This window comes from Microcaecilia unicolor, chromosome 6 (genome assembly GCF_901765095.1).
Source record: "Microcaecilia unicolor chromosome 6, aMicUni1.1, whole genome shotgun sequence".
Classification (NCBI taxonomy): domain Eukaryota; kingdom Metazoa; phylum Chordata; class Amphibia; order Gymnophiona; family Siphonopidae; genus Microcaecilia; species Microcaecilia unicolor.
This window is the reverse complement of record NC_044036.1, coordinates 335,189,694-335,208,899: the sequence shown is the minus strand read 5'-3', so window position 1 is coordinate 335,208,899 and position 19,206 is coordinate 335,189,694. Positions and strand designations below refer to the sequence as shown.

At 46.3% G+C, this 19,206-nt stretch overlaps 1 protein-coding gene across 3 annotated transcripts; it reads left to right on the top strand.

The window, feature by feature from the left end:
• Positions 1 to 902: 902 nt before the first annotated feature.
• Positions 903 to 18,153, top strand: LOC115472371. Of its 3 annotated transcripts, XM_030206614.1 has the most exons (4): positions 903 to 1,161; positions 7,037 to 7,091; positions 9,053 to 9,262; positions 17,429 to 18,153. In XM_030206614.1, the coding sequence occupies exons 1-4, from the start codon at positions 1,108 to 1,110 to the stop codon at positions 17,803 to 17,805; spliced, it is 696 nt and encodes a 231-aa protein (XP_030062474.1). In that variant the 5' UTR covers positions 903 to 1,107; the 3' UTR covers positions 17,806 to 18,153. The 3 variants fall into 3 exon arrangements, with proteins under 3 accessions (XP_030062474.1, XP_030062476.1, XP_030062477.1); XM_030206616.1 differs by lacking the exon at positions 7,037 to 7,091; XM_030206617.1 differs by lacking the exon at positions 903 to 1,161 and having other exon boundaries at positions 7,037 to 7,084.
• The last annotated feature ends 1,053 nt before the right edge of the window (positions 18,154 to 19,206 follow it).

Genomic DNA, 19,206 nt, shown 5'->3' with positions numbered 1-19,206 from the left:
TAATGGGGTTTTCACCAAAGACTTAGATAGAGACATCATCATCTCACTTTCCCAGCTGGCCATTCTTCTCTTTGTGCACCCAAACATCCTTCTGGTTTTAGCTGTCACCTTTTCTACCTATGTGGGTGATGGTATCTGAAGATCTTAAACCTTCAGATACCATCACCCATGTCCCACTCTCTTTTGTGCACAGAATGTCACCCCTATACATTTGGCCTTCACTTGCAGTCCTTGATGGCTACCAATTGGTCAGGTTTTCAGGATACCCCTAAAGGATATGCATGAAGGAGAGTTGCATGCAAATCGCTTTGATGCATATTCATTAGGGTTATCCTAAAAACCAGACCCATCGACACCTTTGAGGATTGGGGTATGTAAGAAAGCTCCGCCCTACAGACACCAAGAAAAAAATTCCCAGGGGTATGGGAGGAGCAGCAGCGTTTGGAGCAGTTACCCATAACCCACTGAAAGTCACTGATTCTCCTTGTGGCTGTACAACAACCACATCTATTACATCAGAAAAAGGAAGTTAAAACCTGACTCCAAGGTGCTTTTATAGAATTATTCTGAGATTTTATTCACCATGGTCAGGAACCCCCCACCCCTAAGACAAACCATCTCCCATGAACTGTGCTAATTTGATCAGCTAATGAACAAGGAAAGAGTGAATCTATTTGTGTGCCAACAATGTTTTCAAAGATTCTCTTTCAGCTCTCCTTTGATAGATAAATAAATAAATAAACCTGAGAGATAAGAAACCAGACTTTCTGCTTCTCTTCTAAGGGTTATACCATTTTATGCCACCCGTCCCCATGAATCATAGCGACATGGTACTTTCTAGAGGTGATTGCAATCAGGAAGCAAGCAACTGCATTAATGGAAAATGCAGCTTTGTACTGAGTTTGTTTGTAAAGGGAGAGCTGAGTTGTTTCTAGCACAAGCCCTTCCTGTCCAGATCTTTTTTTTTTTTTTTTTAATTTAGTAGCAATAACACAAAGTAATAGGCAGGAAAGCAGTGTATGTTTGGAAAGTTCGTAAAGCTCCTTCTCCTAGACTAACTCTGAAGGCTCAGAATCAGGGGCTGTTCTGTGCTTGTGTGAAGTCATCATGTCTTTTCTCATGTGCTGCTGCCCCTGTTTTACTGCTTCCAGTGCAGAAGAGGTAAGTGCCACCATAAGATGCCCAGGAGGCAGGGAGGCTGTGCCATGAACTCTGGAGGGAGGGGAGGAGAAATGCCAGCTGGAGAGAGGGTGCTGTTGTAGTCAGAGAGTTTAAAAGCCTGGTGAGGGCAGCTCTGCAAAATGTAAATGTTTGTTCAAAGGGAAAATATCTTGCAGTGAGTCTACAGAACTAGTTACTGGAGCTTTTTGGATCTGCAGGTCCAGCTTCCTTATGTTGCTCTAATTTCAGTTCCACTTTGCTAATTGATTAACTTTATCATGACACAGAGAGCTACCAAGTTACCCGGTTTGGGGGGGGGGGGGGACGACGACAGATTTTTAGAATAGTCCTGGATTTATGACAACCTTATCCTGATGCATTGTGGGACATGGCCTAGTGGTTAGGGTGGTGGACTTTTTTGGTCCTCCTGGGGAACTGAGTTGGATTCTCACTTCAGGCAGAGGCAGCTCCTTGTGACTCTGGGCAAGTCACTTAACCCTCCATTGCCCCATGTAAGCCGCATTGAGCCTGCCATGAGTGGGAAAGCGCAGGGTACAAATGTAACCCCCCCAAAAAAATACCACCAGTGAATTGGGGTTGTAAGTTACGTAACCCTGATCTCTACCACCAGGGTTGGGCACCCAAACCAGGGACACAAACAAAAGTTCTGCTTTACTGAGTGGGCGCAGGCCAGAGCTGGGCTTGATCCCCGTAGACCGTGAGGTCTTATAAGCTGCTTTTCCTTGGCTTCCTCACAAAATACTTGGAACTCAAGTAGTTGTACAGAATGCAACAACTTTTACTGCAACACTGCAAAAGGCAGATATCCAACCTTCATCTCACTTAATAACACTCAACGTTATTGGTAAAGGCATTAACAGCATTCTATGTTACTGGTCTTGATAACTAAGTTGATCTGCTTCAGAAATCCTATCGTATTTACATATTTTCAGTACCGTCCAGTCCACCTATATCCTTTCTTTCTGGCGGAACAATCCAAGGCCATGGCTTCTTGCTCCGTCCTCAGGGAAGCATCCCGCTGGCCCTTCCCCCCAGTCACCGGACCTCCTCAGGACTGTACCTCCTTGTGCGTCCCTTCCCCCTTCAGAGGTGCACTTCCTTATGCTGCCCTCTGTGACCCTGAACAGGCTTCTCCCTGCTCTGCTCCTTGGGGGGGGGGGGGGGTATCCTCTTCTACCCTCTCAGAGCTCTCCTCTCATATACTGCTATTTTAGCGGAAAGTATCTCTTTATTTAGCCTTAGGTTATTGGACTTGACCAGGTTATCCCCCCCCCTCTCCTCAGTGAACCTGTTGGGGGCAAAGGCAACTAAAGACCCTGGTTCTCTCCAACGCTACAGATTTTATAACATTCAACTCCATCCCCCATATGACATCCCCTGTCACTCAACCATAGGAGGCAACTTTTCAGAATTATTGGGGGTGCCAAGCCCAGTGGAAATAACCCCTTCCTGGACACATACAAGGAATTTTCTCAATTATCGCGGGTGCTCAAGCACCCACAGAGTCGGCTCCTATGCACTCAACTCCCAATACCTCCCTTTGGGCTAGGTTCTTCACCATCCTACTAACACTATTCCTCTCCTGCCTCCTCACTGAACATACAGAATTTCTAATGTCAACCTTAGTAATCCCCTGGGGAAACCTACAAAGCTCTCTCATGCCCAACTTCCTAGGGGATTACAATTAAAAATCAGAACTGGCCAAAAAGTCTCCATCCTGGAACTGGGTAAGTTGGCAACTCTAATGACCGTTGTCTTTCTGGAGTCTTAGAATCACAGTCAATTTTAGTGGCATCAACAGAAACCATAGGACTTCAGCTACCAGTGGAGGAGTGGCCTAGTAGTTAGGGTGGTGGACTTTGGTCCTAGGGAACTAAGGAACTGAGTTCGATTCCCAGCACAGGCAGCTCCTTGTGACTCTGGGCAAGTCACTTAACCCTCCATTGCCCCATGTAAGCCGCATTGAGCCTGCCATGAGTGGGAAAGCGCAGGGTACAAATGTAACAAAAATAAAATAGATACTATTGGAGATTCTACATGGAATGTTGCTACTGTTGGAGATTCTACATGGAATGTTGCTATTCCACTAGCAACATTCCATATAGAAGGTTGCGCAGGCTTCTGTTTCTGTGAGTCGGACATCAGACTCACAGAAGCAGAAGCCTGCGCGGCCACATTGGTGATCTGCAAGGGCCGACTTCTACATGGAATGTTGCTAGTGGAATCTCAATAGTAGCAACATTCCATGTAGAATCTCAAATAGTAGCAACAGTGGAGGAGTGGCCTAGTGGTTAGGGTGGTGGACTTTGGTCCTGAGGAACTGAGTTCAATTCCCACTTCAGGCACAGGCAGCTCCTTGTGACTCTGAGCAAGTCACTTAACCCTCCATTGCCCCATGTAAGCCGCATTGAGCCTGCCATGAGTGGGAAAGCGCAGGGTACAAATGTAACAAAAATAAAAAAAAATGTTTTAATACTATCTTGGTCTTCCGAACAAAAGATGATGATTATGTGGCCCACTATAATTGAGCACAATAAGTCCTTTCCCTTCCCAAAGGAGCTTATTCTCAAAATGGCTGAGGCAATGGAAAATGTGGAGGCGTATTTTCAAAGCGCTTGACTTACAAAGTTTCATAGTTAAGTCTAAGTGCGTTGAAAATGAGACTCCAAGTGACTTCAGTAAGTGATTGGGGGGGGGGGGGGGGTCCTTTTACCAAACTGCGGTAGCGCCAGGGCCTTTTTTACTGCAGCGGGTAGAAATCTCCCCCCCCCCCCCCAAATGACCGTGTGGTAAGATTACTCTTACCGCATAGCCATGCGGTGGGGAATGGGTTACCGCCACTCATTGAGGTACCAGTAAGGGCTTCTGCGGTAACCGGGGAGCAAGCGGCACTGGCCGATTACCACTGGGTTAGTGCAGCGGTAAAAAAAAAATCCCAAATTATTTTCCGGCACGCTGGAAATTGGACGTGCTCAAGCCGGAACTACTGCTGGTGGCAGCAACCCTTTTGTAAAAGGTCCCCTTGGTGAGGTGTGCATGGTCCATTCATTCCCTATCCCGTTGTCCACTCCCCCTCATTCTCCGCTTTGAACCATTTTCCATTGTTATTCCTCACTCCTTGTCAAGCCTCTTAACACTTATTACTGTAAAGTCCTAATATCTTGACGTATAACCTTGGCACACCAGAGCACACCTGAAGTCTCTATTATTTTCTGAAGTTTCCTTTATTGAATAATAGACAGATAATTTACTCATGGTCAGATGTTCAGAAGTGTGGCCCCAGGGCACAGAGACTTTGTAATTCTGAGAGCTGTATCAGTGGTTGGAGGTAGAAATCTGAAGAGAGGCAGCTTTATTGCAGAGGTGAGAAATAGTTGAAGAGATAGAAGTATCTCAGAGCTGGGTGACTGGAGAGTGCAATATCTCATTAAGAAGATATATTCAAGGTAAAAAAAAACCAAGTTCGTTCCAAGGAGTGAAGCAGGACAAGTGCTGTCTGAAGCAAGATGGAGAATGCCTCATGGGGAGGGGGAGCGAGAGGCAAAGAAGGGCTCACACAGGCCCAGGGAGGAGGGGGTAAATAGACCAATGGGGACAGAGCCTGCCATCGGGTAGCAAGGGGTGGTCCTAAAGGACAGCCTTCGATTGGAGAGAAAGGTCGTACCTGGCTGACCTCTCAGGACAGAGATAGTAAGAATGGCCAGGAAATGATAGCAGGTAGACAAAGGAGCCAAGCTTGGCTGAGAAAGAGAGGAAGTCTAGGCAGCAGCACAACCAATAGTACAGTTCTTATACAGTGTGGCTGCATCGCCTGTGAGCTACATTACACACAATGCGTTGCTCACGCATTTTAGCAGTGGAAACTGCAGCAGTGAAAGTCCTTAGAGATGAGAATAACAGTAAAAGCATTAAACACATTTTAGGATCATGTTATAAACTAGTGCGAGGCTGTCAGAGGACAGAACACGCCTTTCTCCTGCCCTTGCATACCTCTCGCCTATTTGGGTTCCTCCAGAGAGGAGGCGTAGCCAGTGCTTAGAAGAGCAGACTGAGAACCAGGGAAGCCAGAGTTCCAACCCCACCCATGATCCTTGTAATTGTGGGCAAATCACTTTAGGGCCCATTTTATAAAGCGGCGGTAAGCCTAACGTGGTCTTACCGCTCGTTAAAAAGGAAGTACCGCTGGGCTACCGCAGCAGCCCGGATATAGTTCCCACCCCCAGCATGCCATTATATCTGGCACGACAAAAATAGTTTTATTTTTGTAGCGCCAGTATGTATCCGGTGGTAATCGGGCATGCACACTGTCCGGTTACTGCTGGGTTAGTGCGGGAGCCCTTACCGCCACCTCGATGGGTGGCGGTAAGGGCTCCCCCCCCCCCCCCCCCCGAAATGGCCACGTGACAAGTGCTTCACTTGCCGCACAGCCATTTCCTGAAAGAAAGAAAGACCTGCCTTTTACTCGCTGCAGTAAAAGGGGGCCTCAGCGTGCGTCAAGAACACGGGCTGACGCCAGTACAGGCCCCCCCCCCTTTTGCCGCAGCTTGGTAAAAGAGTGGAGGAGTGGTCTAGTGGTTAGGGTGGTGGACTTTGGTCCTGGGGAACTGAGGAACTGAGTTCGATTCCCACTTCAGGCACAGGCAGCTCCTTGGGACTCTGGGCAAGTCACTTAACCCTCCATTGCCCCATGTAAGCTGCATTGAGCCTGCCATGAGTGGGAAAGCGCTGGGTACAAATGTAACAAAAATAAAATAGATACTATTGGAGATTCTACATGGAATGTTGCTACTATTGGAGATTCTACATGCAATGTTGCTATTCCACTAGCAACATTCCATGTAGAAGGCTGCGTAGGCTTCTGTTTCTGTGAGTCTGACGTCCTGCAAGTACGTGCAGGACGTCAGACTCACAGCAGAAGCCTGCGCAGCCACATTGGTGATCTGCAAGGGCCGACTTCTACATGGAATGTTGCTAGTGGAATAGCAACATTCCATGTAGAATCTCAAATAGTAGCAACAGTGGAGGAGTGGCCTAGTGGTTAGGGTGGTGGACTTTGGTCCTGAGGAACTGAGTTCGATTCCCACTTCAGGCACAGGCAGCTCCTTGTGACTCTGGGCAAGTCACTTAACCCTCTATTGCCCCATGTAAGCCGCATTGAGCCTACCATGAGTGGGAAAGTGAGGGGTACAAATGTAACAAAAATAAATAAAATAAAAAGGGGTCCTTAACCCTCTGTTGCCTCAGGTACAGGATTTGGTGGAGCCGGTGGTGGGAGGCGGGGCTGGTGGTTGGGAGGCGGGGCTAGTACTGGGCAGACTTCTACGGTCTGTGCCCTGAAAATGACAAATACAAATCAAGGTAGGGTATACAGAAAAAGTAGCACATATGAGTTTATCTTGTTGGGCAGACTGGATGGACTGTGCAGGTCTTTTTCTGCCGTCATCTACTATGTTACTATGATTGCAAGCCTTTCGGAGACAGGAAAATATGTACTGAATCTGAATGTAACTCACCTTGAACTACTACTGAATAGGCAGGAACGAAACCCATATAACATAAATAATCTGTGACCTGCATTGGCTACTGTCCAAGACAGGGCTTGATGGACCTTTGGTCTCGCTCAGTATGTTTTTATGTAGGTAATTATATTGAATGTTGCCTGGTAAACATGTTTTATGAATGTGTTTGGATATCTTTTGCTGTAGCTGAGCCCTTATAAGAGGGAGAATGACCAAAGTGTCAGCGTGACCAGAGAACTCTTTCCGTTTTGTTCGGCAGCTGCAAGAAACCATTAATCGATCGTACATTCACCATTCCGCCTTCTTCTCTCACTCATGTGCTTTTCACTTCACAGAGACAGCCTTTTGCCAGCTCACAAGTGGCACAGCAGCAACAGAACCCTGTATGTGGTAAGATTCCCCCAACACAAGCTCATTTCTAACTATCATTTTCAAAACATCAGACGTTTTTAAAGATCTTGGCTTTATCACCCATTTCTTGGCAAGTCTTCAGAAAGACAGAGCTTTTCAGAGGAGTGAACTGAAGATTTAGATACAACACTAACTAACTTTAATAATGTGATCCCATTGTTAACCCCGTTCTTACTACTGCAACTGATTTAAAAGTATATTTTTGGTTACTTGGAACCATTCTGGAAACATTTTAGTAAGATTTTATCCTGTTCATAGTTCATAGCTCCCTTACCTTGGGTGCTGAGCCCCCCCCCCCCAACCCCCCCCCCCCCCCAAAACCCACTCCCCACAACTATACACCACTACCATAGCCCTAAGGGGTGAAGGGGGGCACCTACATGTGGGTGCAGTGGGTTTCGGGTGGGTTTTGGAGGGCTCCCATTTTCCACCACAAGTGGAACAGGTAGGGGGGGGATGGGCCTGGGTCCGCCTGCCTGAAGTCCACTGCACCCACTACAACTGCTCCAGGGACCTGCATACTGCTGCGATGGACCGCAATATGACATTTGAGGCTGGCATGGAGTCTGGCAAAAAAAGTTTTTAAAGTTTTTTTTTTTAGGGTGGGAGGGGGTTAGTGACCACTGGCGGAGTCAGGGGAGGTGATCCACGATTCCCTCCGGTGGTCATCTGGTCAGTTCGGGCACTTTTTTGGGACTTGGACCTGAAAAAAAAGGGACCAAATAAAGTGGACCAAATTCTCGCCACGGACGCCCTTCTTTTTTCCATTATCGACCGAGGGCGCCCATCTCTTAACCACGCCCTGGCACGCCCCCTTCGCTACCCTTCCAACATGCCCCTGGGAACTTCGGCCGTCCCGGCGACGGAAAGCAGTTGGGGACACCCAAAATTGACTTTCGATTATGCCGATTCTGGCGCCCCTGAGAGAAGGGCGCCCATCTCCCGATTTGTGTCAAAAGATGGGCACCCTTCTCTTTCGAAAATGAGCTGGTTAGGGTTCTATATGAATGCTGAAATTATATTAATAATGATAAACCTTCCTCCTCTTCTACTAGACCTCGGAAACACAACATCACTTTGTATTTGTTTACACCGGAGTCTGTAACGCCTCTCCGGTACTATGTAAGCCACATTGAGCCTACAAATAGGTGGGAAAATGTGGGCTATAAATGTAACAAATAAATAAATCACAAATGCAAATGTAGACCTAAGTGGATAATCTGGATCACTTTGAAAAAGAAGCTTTTGAGCAGCTCTCATTGTTCATTTGGCAGGAGAAAGGGTAGATGCAAAATGCTTTTTATTTCGCCCCCTGTGAAGTTACTACTACTTAACATTTCTAGAGCGCTACTAGGGTTACGCAGCGCTGTACAAATTAAACAAGTTAGCTATGTGATATAATCCATATGCTCAATCAAAGTAATGGAGACTTTTCTTCTGGAACAAAAGAATCTATTAGATTGTAAGCTCTGTCGAGCAGGGACTGTCTCTTCATGTTCAAGTGTACAGCGCTGTGTACATCTAATAGCGCTATAGAAATGATAACTATTAGTAGTAAATCACGTATTTTGGGCCAGTCATTTGAGATTGGTGAATTCCTAATTTGGTTATGTCTATGCTCTCAAGAACTCTTCCAGTTGACCATTTGATCCTTAGTTTTCAATAAATGACACTTGGGTCAATGTTTAAACTCTACAGTTGTCATTCGTTTAAACATACACCCAAATACTCAGTGTCTGCTGGGCTCCCGACAAGTGCTTTTAAATATCAAGCCAATTGAGTCCATAATGTGATTTTTGAATGTGTTGAGGACCTGTTGGAGATTGCAGTCCTGAAACCCGAGAGTTGCTTTCTGTAGATAAAATCACAAGTCTCTCTTGTCATCTGATGCCTCTCTTGACTCCGGGAGTAACACCAGACCATCTATGTCCTTCCAACAGGAAATGTTAAGAAGGAAGGGGAAATCAGCATGAGAGTGGTCAACATGCCTACCATCGACAAGCAGTTTTCAGATATCACTGATATTTTCAACGAGCAGCAAGAGCATCATTTGACAATGGAGGAGTCAATCCGAGAACTGAAGAAAAGCTATGACTGTACCTCAAACTGCAGTCTGATAGGATGCATTGAAGCCATAAAGAGAGAGCATGGTAAGTTGATAGCAGATGCACCCTCAGTTCCTTTTAAGTTTCCATATGTCGGAGTAACAAGGTAGCATTTGTCTATACAGTCTGCTTTCAGTGGTTCTCAGAAGAGAGTTGCACGGGAACAGAAATTTCAACCCATTCCCACCCATACTCACTAAGATCCATTCTAGCCCCACAAGTAATCTCCTCCATCCCTACCCATACCCTCAGGAGACAACTCTATTATTTACTTGCAGTCCTCCCAACCCCAACAGCCTTCTGGGATTTTTTGGATGGCATTCACTATTCAACCAATGAGTGTTCCAAGTCTCAGTTTGGTGTTCCCGCTGCCTCTCTGGGCATTCCGAGCCTCATTCTAGATTGTGTCATTTTAAATAGGAGGCGATAAGGGCTTCCCCAGAAAATGGCCAAGCGGCAAGTGTTCCACATACTGCATGGCCATTTACCAGCCTGGAAATTCGCTTTTACCAATCAGCGGTAAAAGGGGGCCTTGGTACGCAGCAAACCCACATGCCGATGCCACCGCAGGGCCCCTTTTACCACTGCTTGGTAAAAGGGGACCTAAATGGGCTACAGATGCCACATGCTACTTTGTAAGGCCTTCAAAATTTACTTGACTACTACTACTATTAAACATTTCTATAGCGCTACTAGACTTACGCAGCGCTGTACAAATTAACATGAAAAGACAGTCCCTGCTCAACAGAGCTTACAATCTAAATTGGACAGATGAACAAACAGCTAGGGGTGGGGAAATTGCAGTGGTAGGGGTGATAAGTGAGGGTGTTGAGTAAGAGAGTCATGGTTAGGAGTCGAAAGCAGTAGCAAAGAGGTAGGCTTTAAGCCTAGACTTGAAGACAGCCAGAGACTGAGACTGACGTACTGGCTCAGGGAGTCTATTCCAGGCATAGGGAGCAGCGAGATAGAAGGAACGGAGCCGGGAGTTAGCAGTGGGGGAGAAGGGGGACGACAGGAGACATTTACCCAGCGAACGGAGTTCACGGGGGGAGTGTAGGGAGAGATGAGAGCGGAAAGGTACTGAGGAGCTGCGGAGTGGTTGCACTTGTAGGTCAAAAGGAGAAGTTTGAACTGTATGCGGAAGCGGATAGGGAGCCAGTGAAGCGACTTGAGGAGAGGGCTAACGTGAGTATAGCGACTCTGGCGGAATATAAGACTTGAGCAGGTTTTCTTTGACTGTAGGCCATTGGGTAGCCGGGGGGTTCACTGATTTCAGCCCGATTTCCTTCTTCGTAGAGATTAGAGGACGTCATATATAAACCTCTTAGTAAATGCTGGCCTTAAAATTTTGTAATATGATGCAAACATTAAACACATTTAAACAGTGTTAGTATTTTACATACAGTGCAGCATGTACTGCGTCAACCCAGTAGATACACGAGACACTTCTCTCATTGTTCTTGTTTTAAGCTGAGAACTTTGGGTACAGATCCAAAGTTGATTCTGGCTATAATACAGCAGTGCAATGTCTTTAATATATTTTTAAAATAAATAGCAAGATCAAGTAGATTTACAATGTTGCCTTAACTGAGGAACCACTGGTCTGATTTAGAGCGACTGGTGTATCTCTTTTTGGCTAAATCACCACTCTTAGATAAATTATTATTTTGTATTGCTGTCTCTGCTGAACAGCTGAGGACGGGCTGACTCACCGGTGCTGGACACAGACTTTGAGTGAAGGGAGAGACTGGAACTACATTTCTGTAATGAACCATACTAATACATTTAGGGGTCGATATTCAAAGCGATTTAACTGGCTGCTTAAATCACTTGTTCGGTCATCGCCGCTGAAAATATCCAGTTACTGCCCAACTCGAAACTAGCTGTTTTGGGGGTGTTCCAGGGGTGGAGTCACTGCTTGGCCAGTTAAGTGCCGGTATTCAGCACTTAACCTGCCAAGGTAACTGCTTCATTTATTAAGTAAATTGAGGAGACTTCTGCCAAAAGTACAAAGACTAGGGGACACTCGAAGTTACATGGAAATATTTCTAAAACAAACAGGAGGAAATATTTTTTTGTCACTCAACGAATAGTTAAGCTCTGGAACTCTTTGCCAGAGGATGTGGTAACAGCGGTTAGCGTATCTGGGTTTAAAATAAGGTTTGGACAAGTTCCTGGAGGAAAAGTCCATAGTTTTGATACAATGTTTTGTATCAGGAATCTTCTTTGTATTTGAAACATGCATTACAAAAATACAGTGCTTTTTTTGTGCCGGTAGGCAACAGTACGGCGTACCGGCACCTTTTTCTCCTCCTATCCTCCTATCCCATGATATCCAGCGATTCTCCGCCTCTCCCCTACCCTCCCATCGACATGCAGCGATTCTCCATCTCTCCCCTGCCCTCACCTCTCCCATATCCAGCGATTCTTCGTTCCCCAGCTGTCCTCCTTCACTGCCTGCCAGCCAGTTGGACTCAGAAGCGAACGGTGCAGGCAGCGATTGGCTGGCAGCGTCGTAGCTTCCCTCTGCGAGTCCCACCTATGCGTAAACAGGAAGTTGTAGGCGGGACTCGCAGAGGGAAGCTACGACGCTGCCAGCCAATCGCTGCCTGCACCGTTCGCTTCTGAGTCCGAAGCTGGCTGGCAGGCAGTGAAGGAGGACGACTGGGGGACGAAGAATCGCTGGATATGGGAGAGGTGAGGGCAGGGGAGAGACGGAGAATCGCTGTACGTCGATGGGAGGGCAGGGGAGAGGAGGAGAATCGCTGGAAATCATGGGAGGGGAGGACAGGGAAGAGAGAATTGCTGGACCGATGGGATGGGAGGGAAGGGCAGGGGAGAGATAATTGCTGGACATCGATGGGATGGGAGGGAAGGGCAGGGGAGAGAGAATTGCTGGACATGGGATGGGATGGGAAGGAAGGGCAGGGGAGAGATAATTGCTGGACATGGATGGGAGGGCAGGGAAGAGAGAATTGTTGGACATGGATGGGAGGGCAGGGGAGAGAGGAGGGCAGGGAAGAGAGAATTGCTGGACATGGATGGGAGGGGAGGGCAGGGAAGAGAGAATTGCTGGACATGGGATGGGGGGAAGGGCAGGGGAGAGATAATTGCTGGACATCGATGGGAGGGCAGGGGAGAGAGGAGGGCAGGGAAGAGAGAATTGCTGGACATTAATGGAAGAGGAGGGCAGGGAAGAGAGAATTGCTGGACATCAATGGGATGGGAGGGAAGGGCAGGGGAGAGAGAATTGTTGAACATTGATGGGAGGGCAGGGATGAGATAATTGCTGGACATGGAGGGGAGAGAGGAGAATCGCTGGATGGGGAGGGGAGGACTGGGATGAGAGCATTGCTGGACATGGAGGAGAGGGCAGGGAAGAGAGAATTGCTGGACATGGAGGGGAGAGAGGAGAATTGCTGGACGGGGAGGGGAGGACAGGGATGAGAAAATTGCTGGACATGGAGGGGAGGGCAGGGAAGAGAGAATTGCTGGACATGGAGGGGAGAGAGGAGAATTGCTGGACGGGGAGGGGAGGACAGGGATGAGAGAATTGCTGGACATGGAGGGGAGAGAGGAGAATCGCTGGACAGGGAGGGGAGGACAGGGAAGAGAGAATTGCTGGACATGGATGAGAGGGGAGAGAGGAGAAATGCTAGAAATGGATGGAGAGGAGAGCAGGAGATAGAGGAGAATTGCTGGACATGGATGGATGGAGGAGTTGGCTAGGAGAGAGGAGAAATGCTGACTTGGATGGAGGAGAGGTGAGAGAGAATTATTGCTTTATATGGATACAGAGGAGGGAAGAGAGATGAGAAATGCTGGACATGGATGGAGGGGGGGAAAGAAAAAAGAAGATGCACATGGATGGAGATGAGGGAAAGGGAAGAGGAGAAAAACTGCACATGGATGGAGAAAATAGGCAAAAGCTGGATCCATGTTATACCTCCTCCAGTCAATTCCATGGAGGAGGACCCAGCTTTTACTTATGGATGCAGGGCAACAAAAGAAGAAGAAAGGAGGAAAGTAAAGAAATAAATGGAAAGGAAGCCCTGGAAACGGAGTTAAGAGAACAGATAGAGAGCAGCAGAATCAGAGACTGGGACCAATATGGATAGAAAAACAAAGTCACCAGACAACAAAGGTAGAAAAAAATCATTTTATTTTCATTTTAGTGTTTGGAATTTGTCTTATTTTGCACTGGGTATACTGGAGCTGAAACAGCTTACAGAAATTATTTATAATGACAAAAAAATCACATTATTTTTTCTCCTATACTAGTATAATATTTTCAATGATGTCTGTTTATATGTGCCATGGCTGGTATAAGGGGTGTGGCTAATGTGGGTGTGGCTATAATAGGGGCGGTGCCATATGTGGTGACCCCGCCCATAATGAGTACCGGCACCTTTTTCTACAAAAAAAGCACTGCAAAAATATGTTCCGTCTTGTGAATTATGATCGCTGATTGTCTTGTGACCTTGTAATGCCTGCCTTAAATCAAGTACGCTTAGACCTGACTAGAAGAGGAAGTTTTTCGATAACAGCACCATCTATGAGGAATCAGTTACCTACCAAAAGAACACAGTGTAAAGCAGGGGCGTATCTGCGTGGGGCCACAGGGGCCTGGGCCCCCACAGATTTCGGCCTGGACCCCCTACCACCGACCCTCTCCACCTCCTGCCCGCCCGCCATCAACCCGTCGCCGATCTTTGCTGGAGGGGGACCCCAAGCCCCCGCCAGCTGAAGTCCTCTCTTCCGTGCAGGATGCAAGTTGCAACGCTTCCTGTTCTTCTGAGTCTGACGTCCTGCACATACAACGTGCAGGACGTCAGACTCAGAATTTGGAACTCAGTCTGACGTCCTGCGCGTTGTACGTGCAGGACGTCAGACTCAGAAGAACAGGAAGCATTGCAACTTGCAGCCTGCATGGAAGAGAAGACCTCGGCTGGCGGGGGGTTGGGGTCCCCCGCCAGCAAAGGTAAGTGACAGCAGCGGGGGAGGGTTGGCGGCGGCGGGAGGGAGTGGAGAGTGTCATTGGTGGCGAGGGGGGGGGGTCTGGCAGTGGCGAGGGGGTCCGGAAATGGCGGGGGGGGGGGGGGGATCGGTGGCGCCGGGGGGGGCTAAAATGTGCCCCCTCCCTCTGGCTCTGGCCCCCCTACCACCAGAGTCCAGATACGCCCCTGGTGTAAAGAAGAGATTGACTGAAGCTACCAATGCATTGATGTCAATTATGTGAAAAATAGGGGGGAAAGACCTCAGACGCCTGTGCCTTTCATTGCGCTGTGTAACATATGGAACAGCTATCACATCACAGTGCTGGCTTCAATCATAGGTCGTGAAAGCCCCCCAACAATTACATTTTTAATTTTTAATAATGCACACACCAAAAGAATTCATCTTGTTTCAAAATGTGAAAAACAAGCTTATCTTGTAGGCAGCCACACACGGCAGTCACATTTTCACATTTTTTATTGATTTTATTTATTTCTCACATTTGTATCCCACCTTTTTCTCACTGATTTCAGGCTCAAAGTGGCTTACAATAATATTGTAGCAAGTTACAATGCAAAGAATACAATTTTTGCAAATTGAGCAGAATAGAAATAACAGTTGAACAGTGATGGGTATTGAGGTAGGATATAATTAATAATTGATCAGTAGTAAATAAGAAAATAGTAAGGTGTAGTTAGAGTCCATTGGATCATATAATAGTAAGGGAATAATTCTGATTATGTTGAACCTGGGGAGTAAGCCTTCGTGAACAATACTATTTTCAATGATTTCCTAAAGTTTAGGTAGTTCTGGGTAGTTTTTGTTAATTTGGGTAAGGCCTTCCACAGTTGAGTGCCAATGTAAGTGAAGTTTGAAGCGTAAATTGATTTATACTTTACAGCCTGGGTAATGTAAGTTCAGATATGATTGCGAGGAACTGGTTCTGTTTCTGAGACAGGGGCGTATCTGGACTCCGGCGGTAGGGGGGGCCAGAGTCAGAGGGAGGGGGCACATTTTAGCCCCCCCCCCGCCGCCGAGCCCCCACCGCCACCAATGACTCTCTCCACCCCCCTCCCACCGCCAACCCTCCCCCGCTGCCGTTGCTTACTTTTGCTGGCGGGGGACCCCAACCCCCGCCAGCCGAGGTCTGCTTCCACCTGCCGCTGCCTTAAAAACTTCTTCTTCAGCCGGCGGGGGACCCCAAACCCCCGCCAGCCGCCCCGCGGTGTTTAAAATTCATCTTCGGCCTCCGTGGCCGTGCTGCTGTGATAGGCGCTGTTGAAATCCACTTCGGAGTCTGACGTCGTTGTACGTTGTAAGTAACGGCAGCGGGGGAGGGTTGATGGCGGTAGGGGGGTCCAGGGCAAAATCTGCGGGGGCCCAGGCCCCTGAGGCCCCACGCAGATACGCCCCTGTTCTGAGATAAATGATTTTGGTGTGTTCATTATTAAAAATTAAAAATGTAATTGTTGGGGGGCTTTCACGACCTATGATTGAAGCCAGCACTGTGATGTGATAGCTGTTCCATATGTTACACAGCGCAATGAGAGGCACAGGCGTCTGAGGCCTTTCCCCCCTATTTTTCACATAATTGACATCAATGCACTGGTAGCTTCAGTCAATCTCTTCTTTCCACCGTGTTTTTCTGGATTGTATCATTTGTGTACCAGTGGTTTTTGTTACTTTGGAATAAGCTACCTAACCATCTTAAAAATGAATGCCTTGTACGCACATTTAAATGCCAACTGAAAGCACACTTGCTATACCTGGCATGTTATGTACCTGCAAATATTACTTTATTTATTTAATTATCTATTTAAGAGACCTAGACAAGGGAGTAGCCTAGTGGTTAGCACAGTGGACTTTGATCCTGGGGAAGTGAGTTCAATTCCCACTGCAGCTCCTTGTGACTCTGGGCAAGTTACTTAACCCTCCATTGCCCCAGGTACAAAATAAGTACCTGAGTATATGTAAACCACTTTGAATGTAGTTGCAAAAACCTCAGAAAGGCAGTATATCAAGTCCCATTTCCCTTTCCCCCTTTCCCTTATGACATCACAATATCAGAAGTGAGCCAAGTATTGGGCAATCAAGCCATTGTGACATCACTGATGAGGTTGGCTCTTATTGGTGGAATGAGTGGAGGAGTAGCCTAGTGGTTAGTGTAGTGGACTTTGATCCTGGGGAACTGAGTTCGATTCCCACTGCAGCTCCTTGTGACTCTGGGCAAGTCACTTAACCCTCCATTGCCCCTGGTACAAAATAAGTACCTAAATATATGTAAACCACTTTGAATGTAGTTGCAAAAACCTCAGAAAGGCAGTATATCAAGTCCCATTTCCCTTTCCCCCTTTCCCTTATGACATCACAATATCAGAAGTGAGCCAAGTATTGGGCAATCAAGCCATTGTGACATCACTGATGAGGTTGGCTCTTATTGGTGGAATGAGTGGAGGAGTAGCCTAGTGGTTAGTGTAGTGGACTTTGATCCTGGGGAACTGAGTTTGATTCCCACTGCAGCTCCTTGTGACTCTGGGCAAGTCACTTAACCCTCCATTGCCCCTGGTACAAAATAAGTACCTAAATATATGTAAACCACTTTGAATGTAGTTGCAAAAACCTCATAAAGGCGGTATATCAAGATCCATATCCCTTTCCCTTTTTCTTCTGATTGTGTATTATGAAGAATTTGTATTGTATTTTCCTTTTTATGTGATTTTTTATGTATGTATTTTTGTAAGGGCGGGTTAAAAATAATAAATCCAACCCAAGCCAAAAAGAACCACATAAAAGTCAGTCCTATCTTTATGTGGTTCTCCATAGCTGGTTATGAGTTGAATATCACATCTAGGGCACCTTTTACTAAACCAGACTAGCGATTCCCATGCACAAATGTGACGCAGCCTATTCAAAGTGCATGGGCTGCGTTGCTTTTGTCATGCTAGGAATCACTAGCATGGTTTAGTTAAAAGGGGCCCTTGACGGGCTATGTTTATGCTGGACCTTGGATATGGCTCGGCATTGAATTTCTGGGGATAATGCCGACAGTGTCAGCAAAATGCTGATCATCACCAGCTGAATCTCGGGTCCTTAATAATCACTTGGTATTAGCAATTCCACTGCAATAAGATGTGATTTTCGAAAAAGATAAAAATGAAGCAACGTCTTATAATTCTGTCAGACTAAACTAGTTGTGTGCATTTTCCTTTCTCACAGGTGACTGGGATGTTAAAGTGTGTATGGAAGGCTATAATTTCTCTCTCTGGGTGCAGGACGAGAAAGAGGACATGGTACCTGCCAAACTTGAACAAGCCAGGGTGCAAGTGCAAAAGCTGAGCCGGGCTACCAAACTGATCATATCTACTGAGACAAAGCTGCAAGAAATGTTGTACGCAGTGCTTCAGAACAAGAGCCAGTTGAGCGAGAGAGTAAAGAAGGCAAATCCAGAGTATCTGGACCAGGTACGACTGGAAGGAAATCTGCAGGAAAATTTCCAGAAAATAGACCAGATCAAGAAGCTCTCCAGACTATATGAAGAAGATGCCAAACGTGTTCTGACAGAAATGGCCGAACAAGCTGGAGTAAGCCTTTGAAGAGGTCCTAGAAATGGTCTTTTTATCAGCTGAAAAGTCACTGCACCTGATGGCACAACATTATGAGAAACCTGACCTAGATATGACTTGCAAATCCTAGACTTCTCATCACCAGAAATGAAATGAATTATGGAGGCAGCATAATCGAAAGTATAAGGCTCCTAACCTTGAGAGTTAGGCTCCTGAATTGGCCATTTTGAAAAGTTACTTAGAGCTGAGTCATTATTTAGGAGCCTAAAAATTAGGCGAAAAAGTGGAAATATTGGGACTGGAAAAACAAAGTTAGCACTGATTTTCAGCTCTAGATTTTATTTATTTGTTGCCTTTGTATCCAACATTTTCCCACCTCTTTGCAGACTCAATATGGCTTACAATACATCATGAACAATGAGAATACATGAGAAAGTATACAATTAGTAATAGCAGAAGGATTTTGGATGACATGATAATGATAAAACATGATAGAATTTTAACAAGCAAACATAGTAAGAGATATTTAAGAATTATAAAGAAAATGTATATTTAGAAATAGCAGAAGATCTTGGGTAGCATGATAATGAAAAACATGATAGTAGTTTGACAAGCAAATATTGTAGGGGCAGTACTGGATATGTGTACAGGAGTTCATATTTGTTGATCTTTGTTGTATGCCTTGTTGAAGAGATGGGTCTTCAGTAGACTTCGGAAGTTGGCTTGTTCATAGGTCGTTTTTAGGTTTTGCGGTAGCGCAATCCAGAATTGTGTGCTCAGGTAGGAAAAGGTTGACGCATACGTTAGTTTGTATTTAAGACCTTTACAATCTGGGAAGTGAAGATTAAGGAATGTACGGGATGATGACTTAGAATCTTAATGAGGTCATTTTGGAAGGATGATGTGGTATTTGCATCTGTAAATACTGGGCGTTCACTTCTAAGTGACTTTAAACGTGTAAGTGGCGATCTTAGAAAATCTACAACTTAAACGTTCGGTTTTGAAGACATGTTCTGGGTTTAAAAACATTTCACCCACTAGCGTTTACACCTGTTTCAAGTTAGGTGTTATGGGTCAGCTAGTTGGACTTTGGCTTTGAGGCAAGATCGGTAAGTAATAGTGCTTACCTCTCTGTTGCTTAAAACCACCTCATAAATCCAAAAATGTGAGGTTTTGGAGCTTGGCACTTTAATTGGATATCCAGGTTTTGTGAAATCTTTTTTGTTACATTTGTACCCCATGCTTTCCCACTCATGGCAGGCTCAATGCGGCTTACATGGGGCAATGGAGGGTTAAGTGACTTGCCCAGAGTCACAAGGAGCTGCCTGAAGTGGGAATCAAACTCAGTTCTTCAGGACCAAAGTCCACCACCCTAACCACTAGGCCACTCCTCCACTCCAACATGTACACACGGTGCCACTTACGTGCACA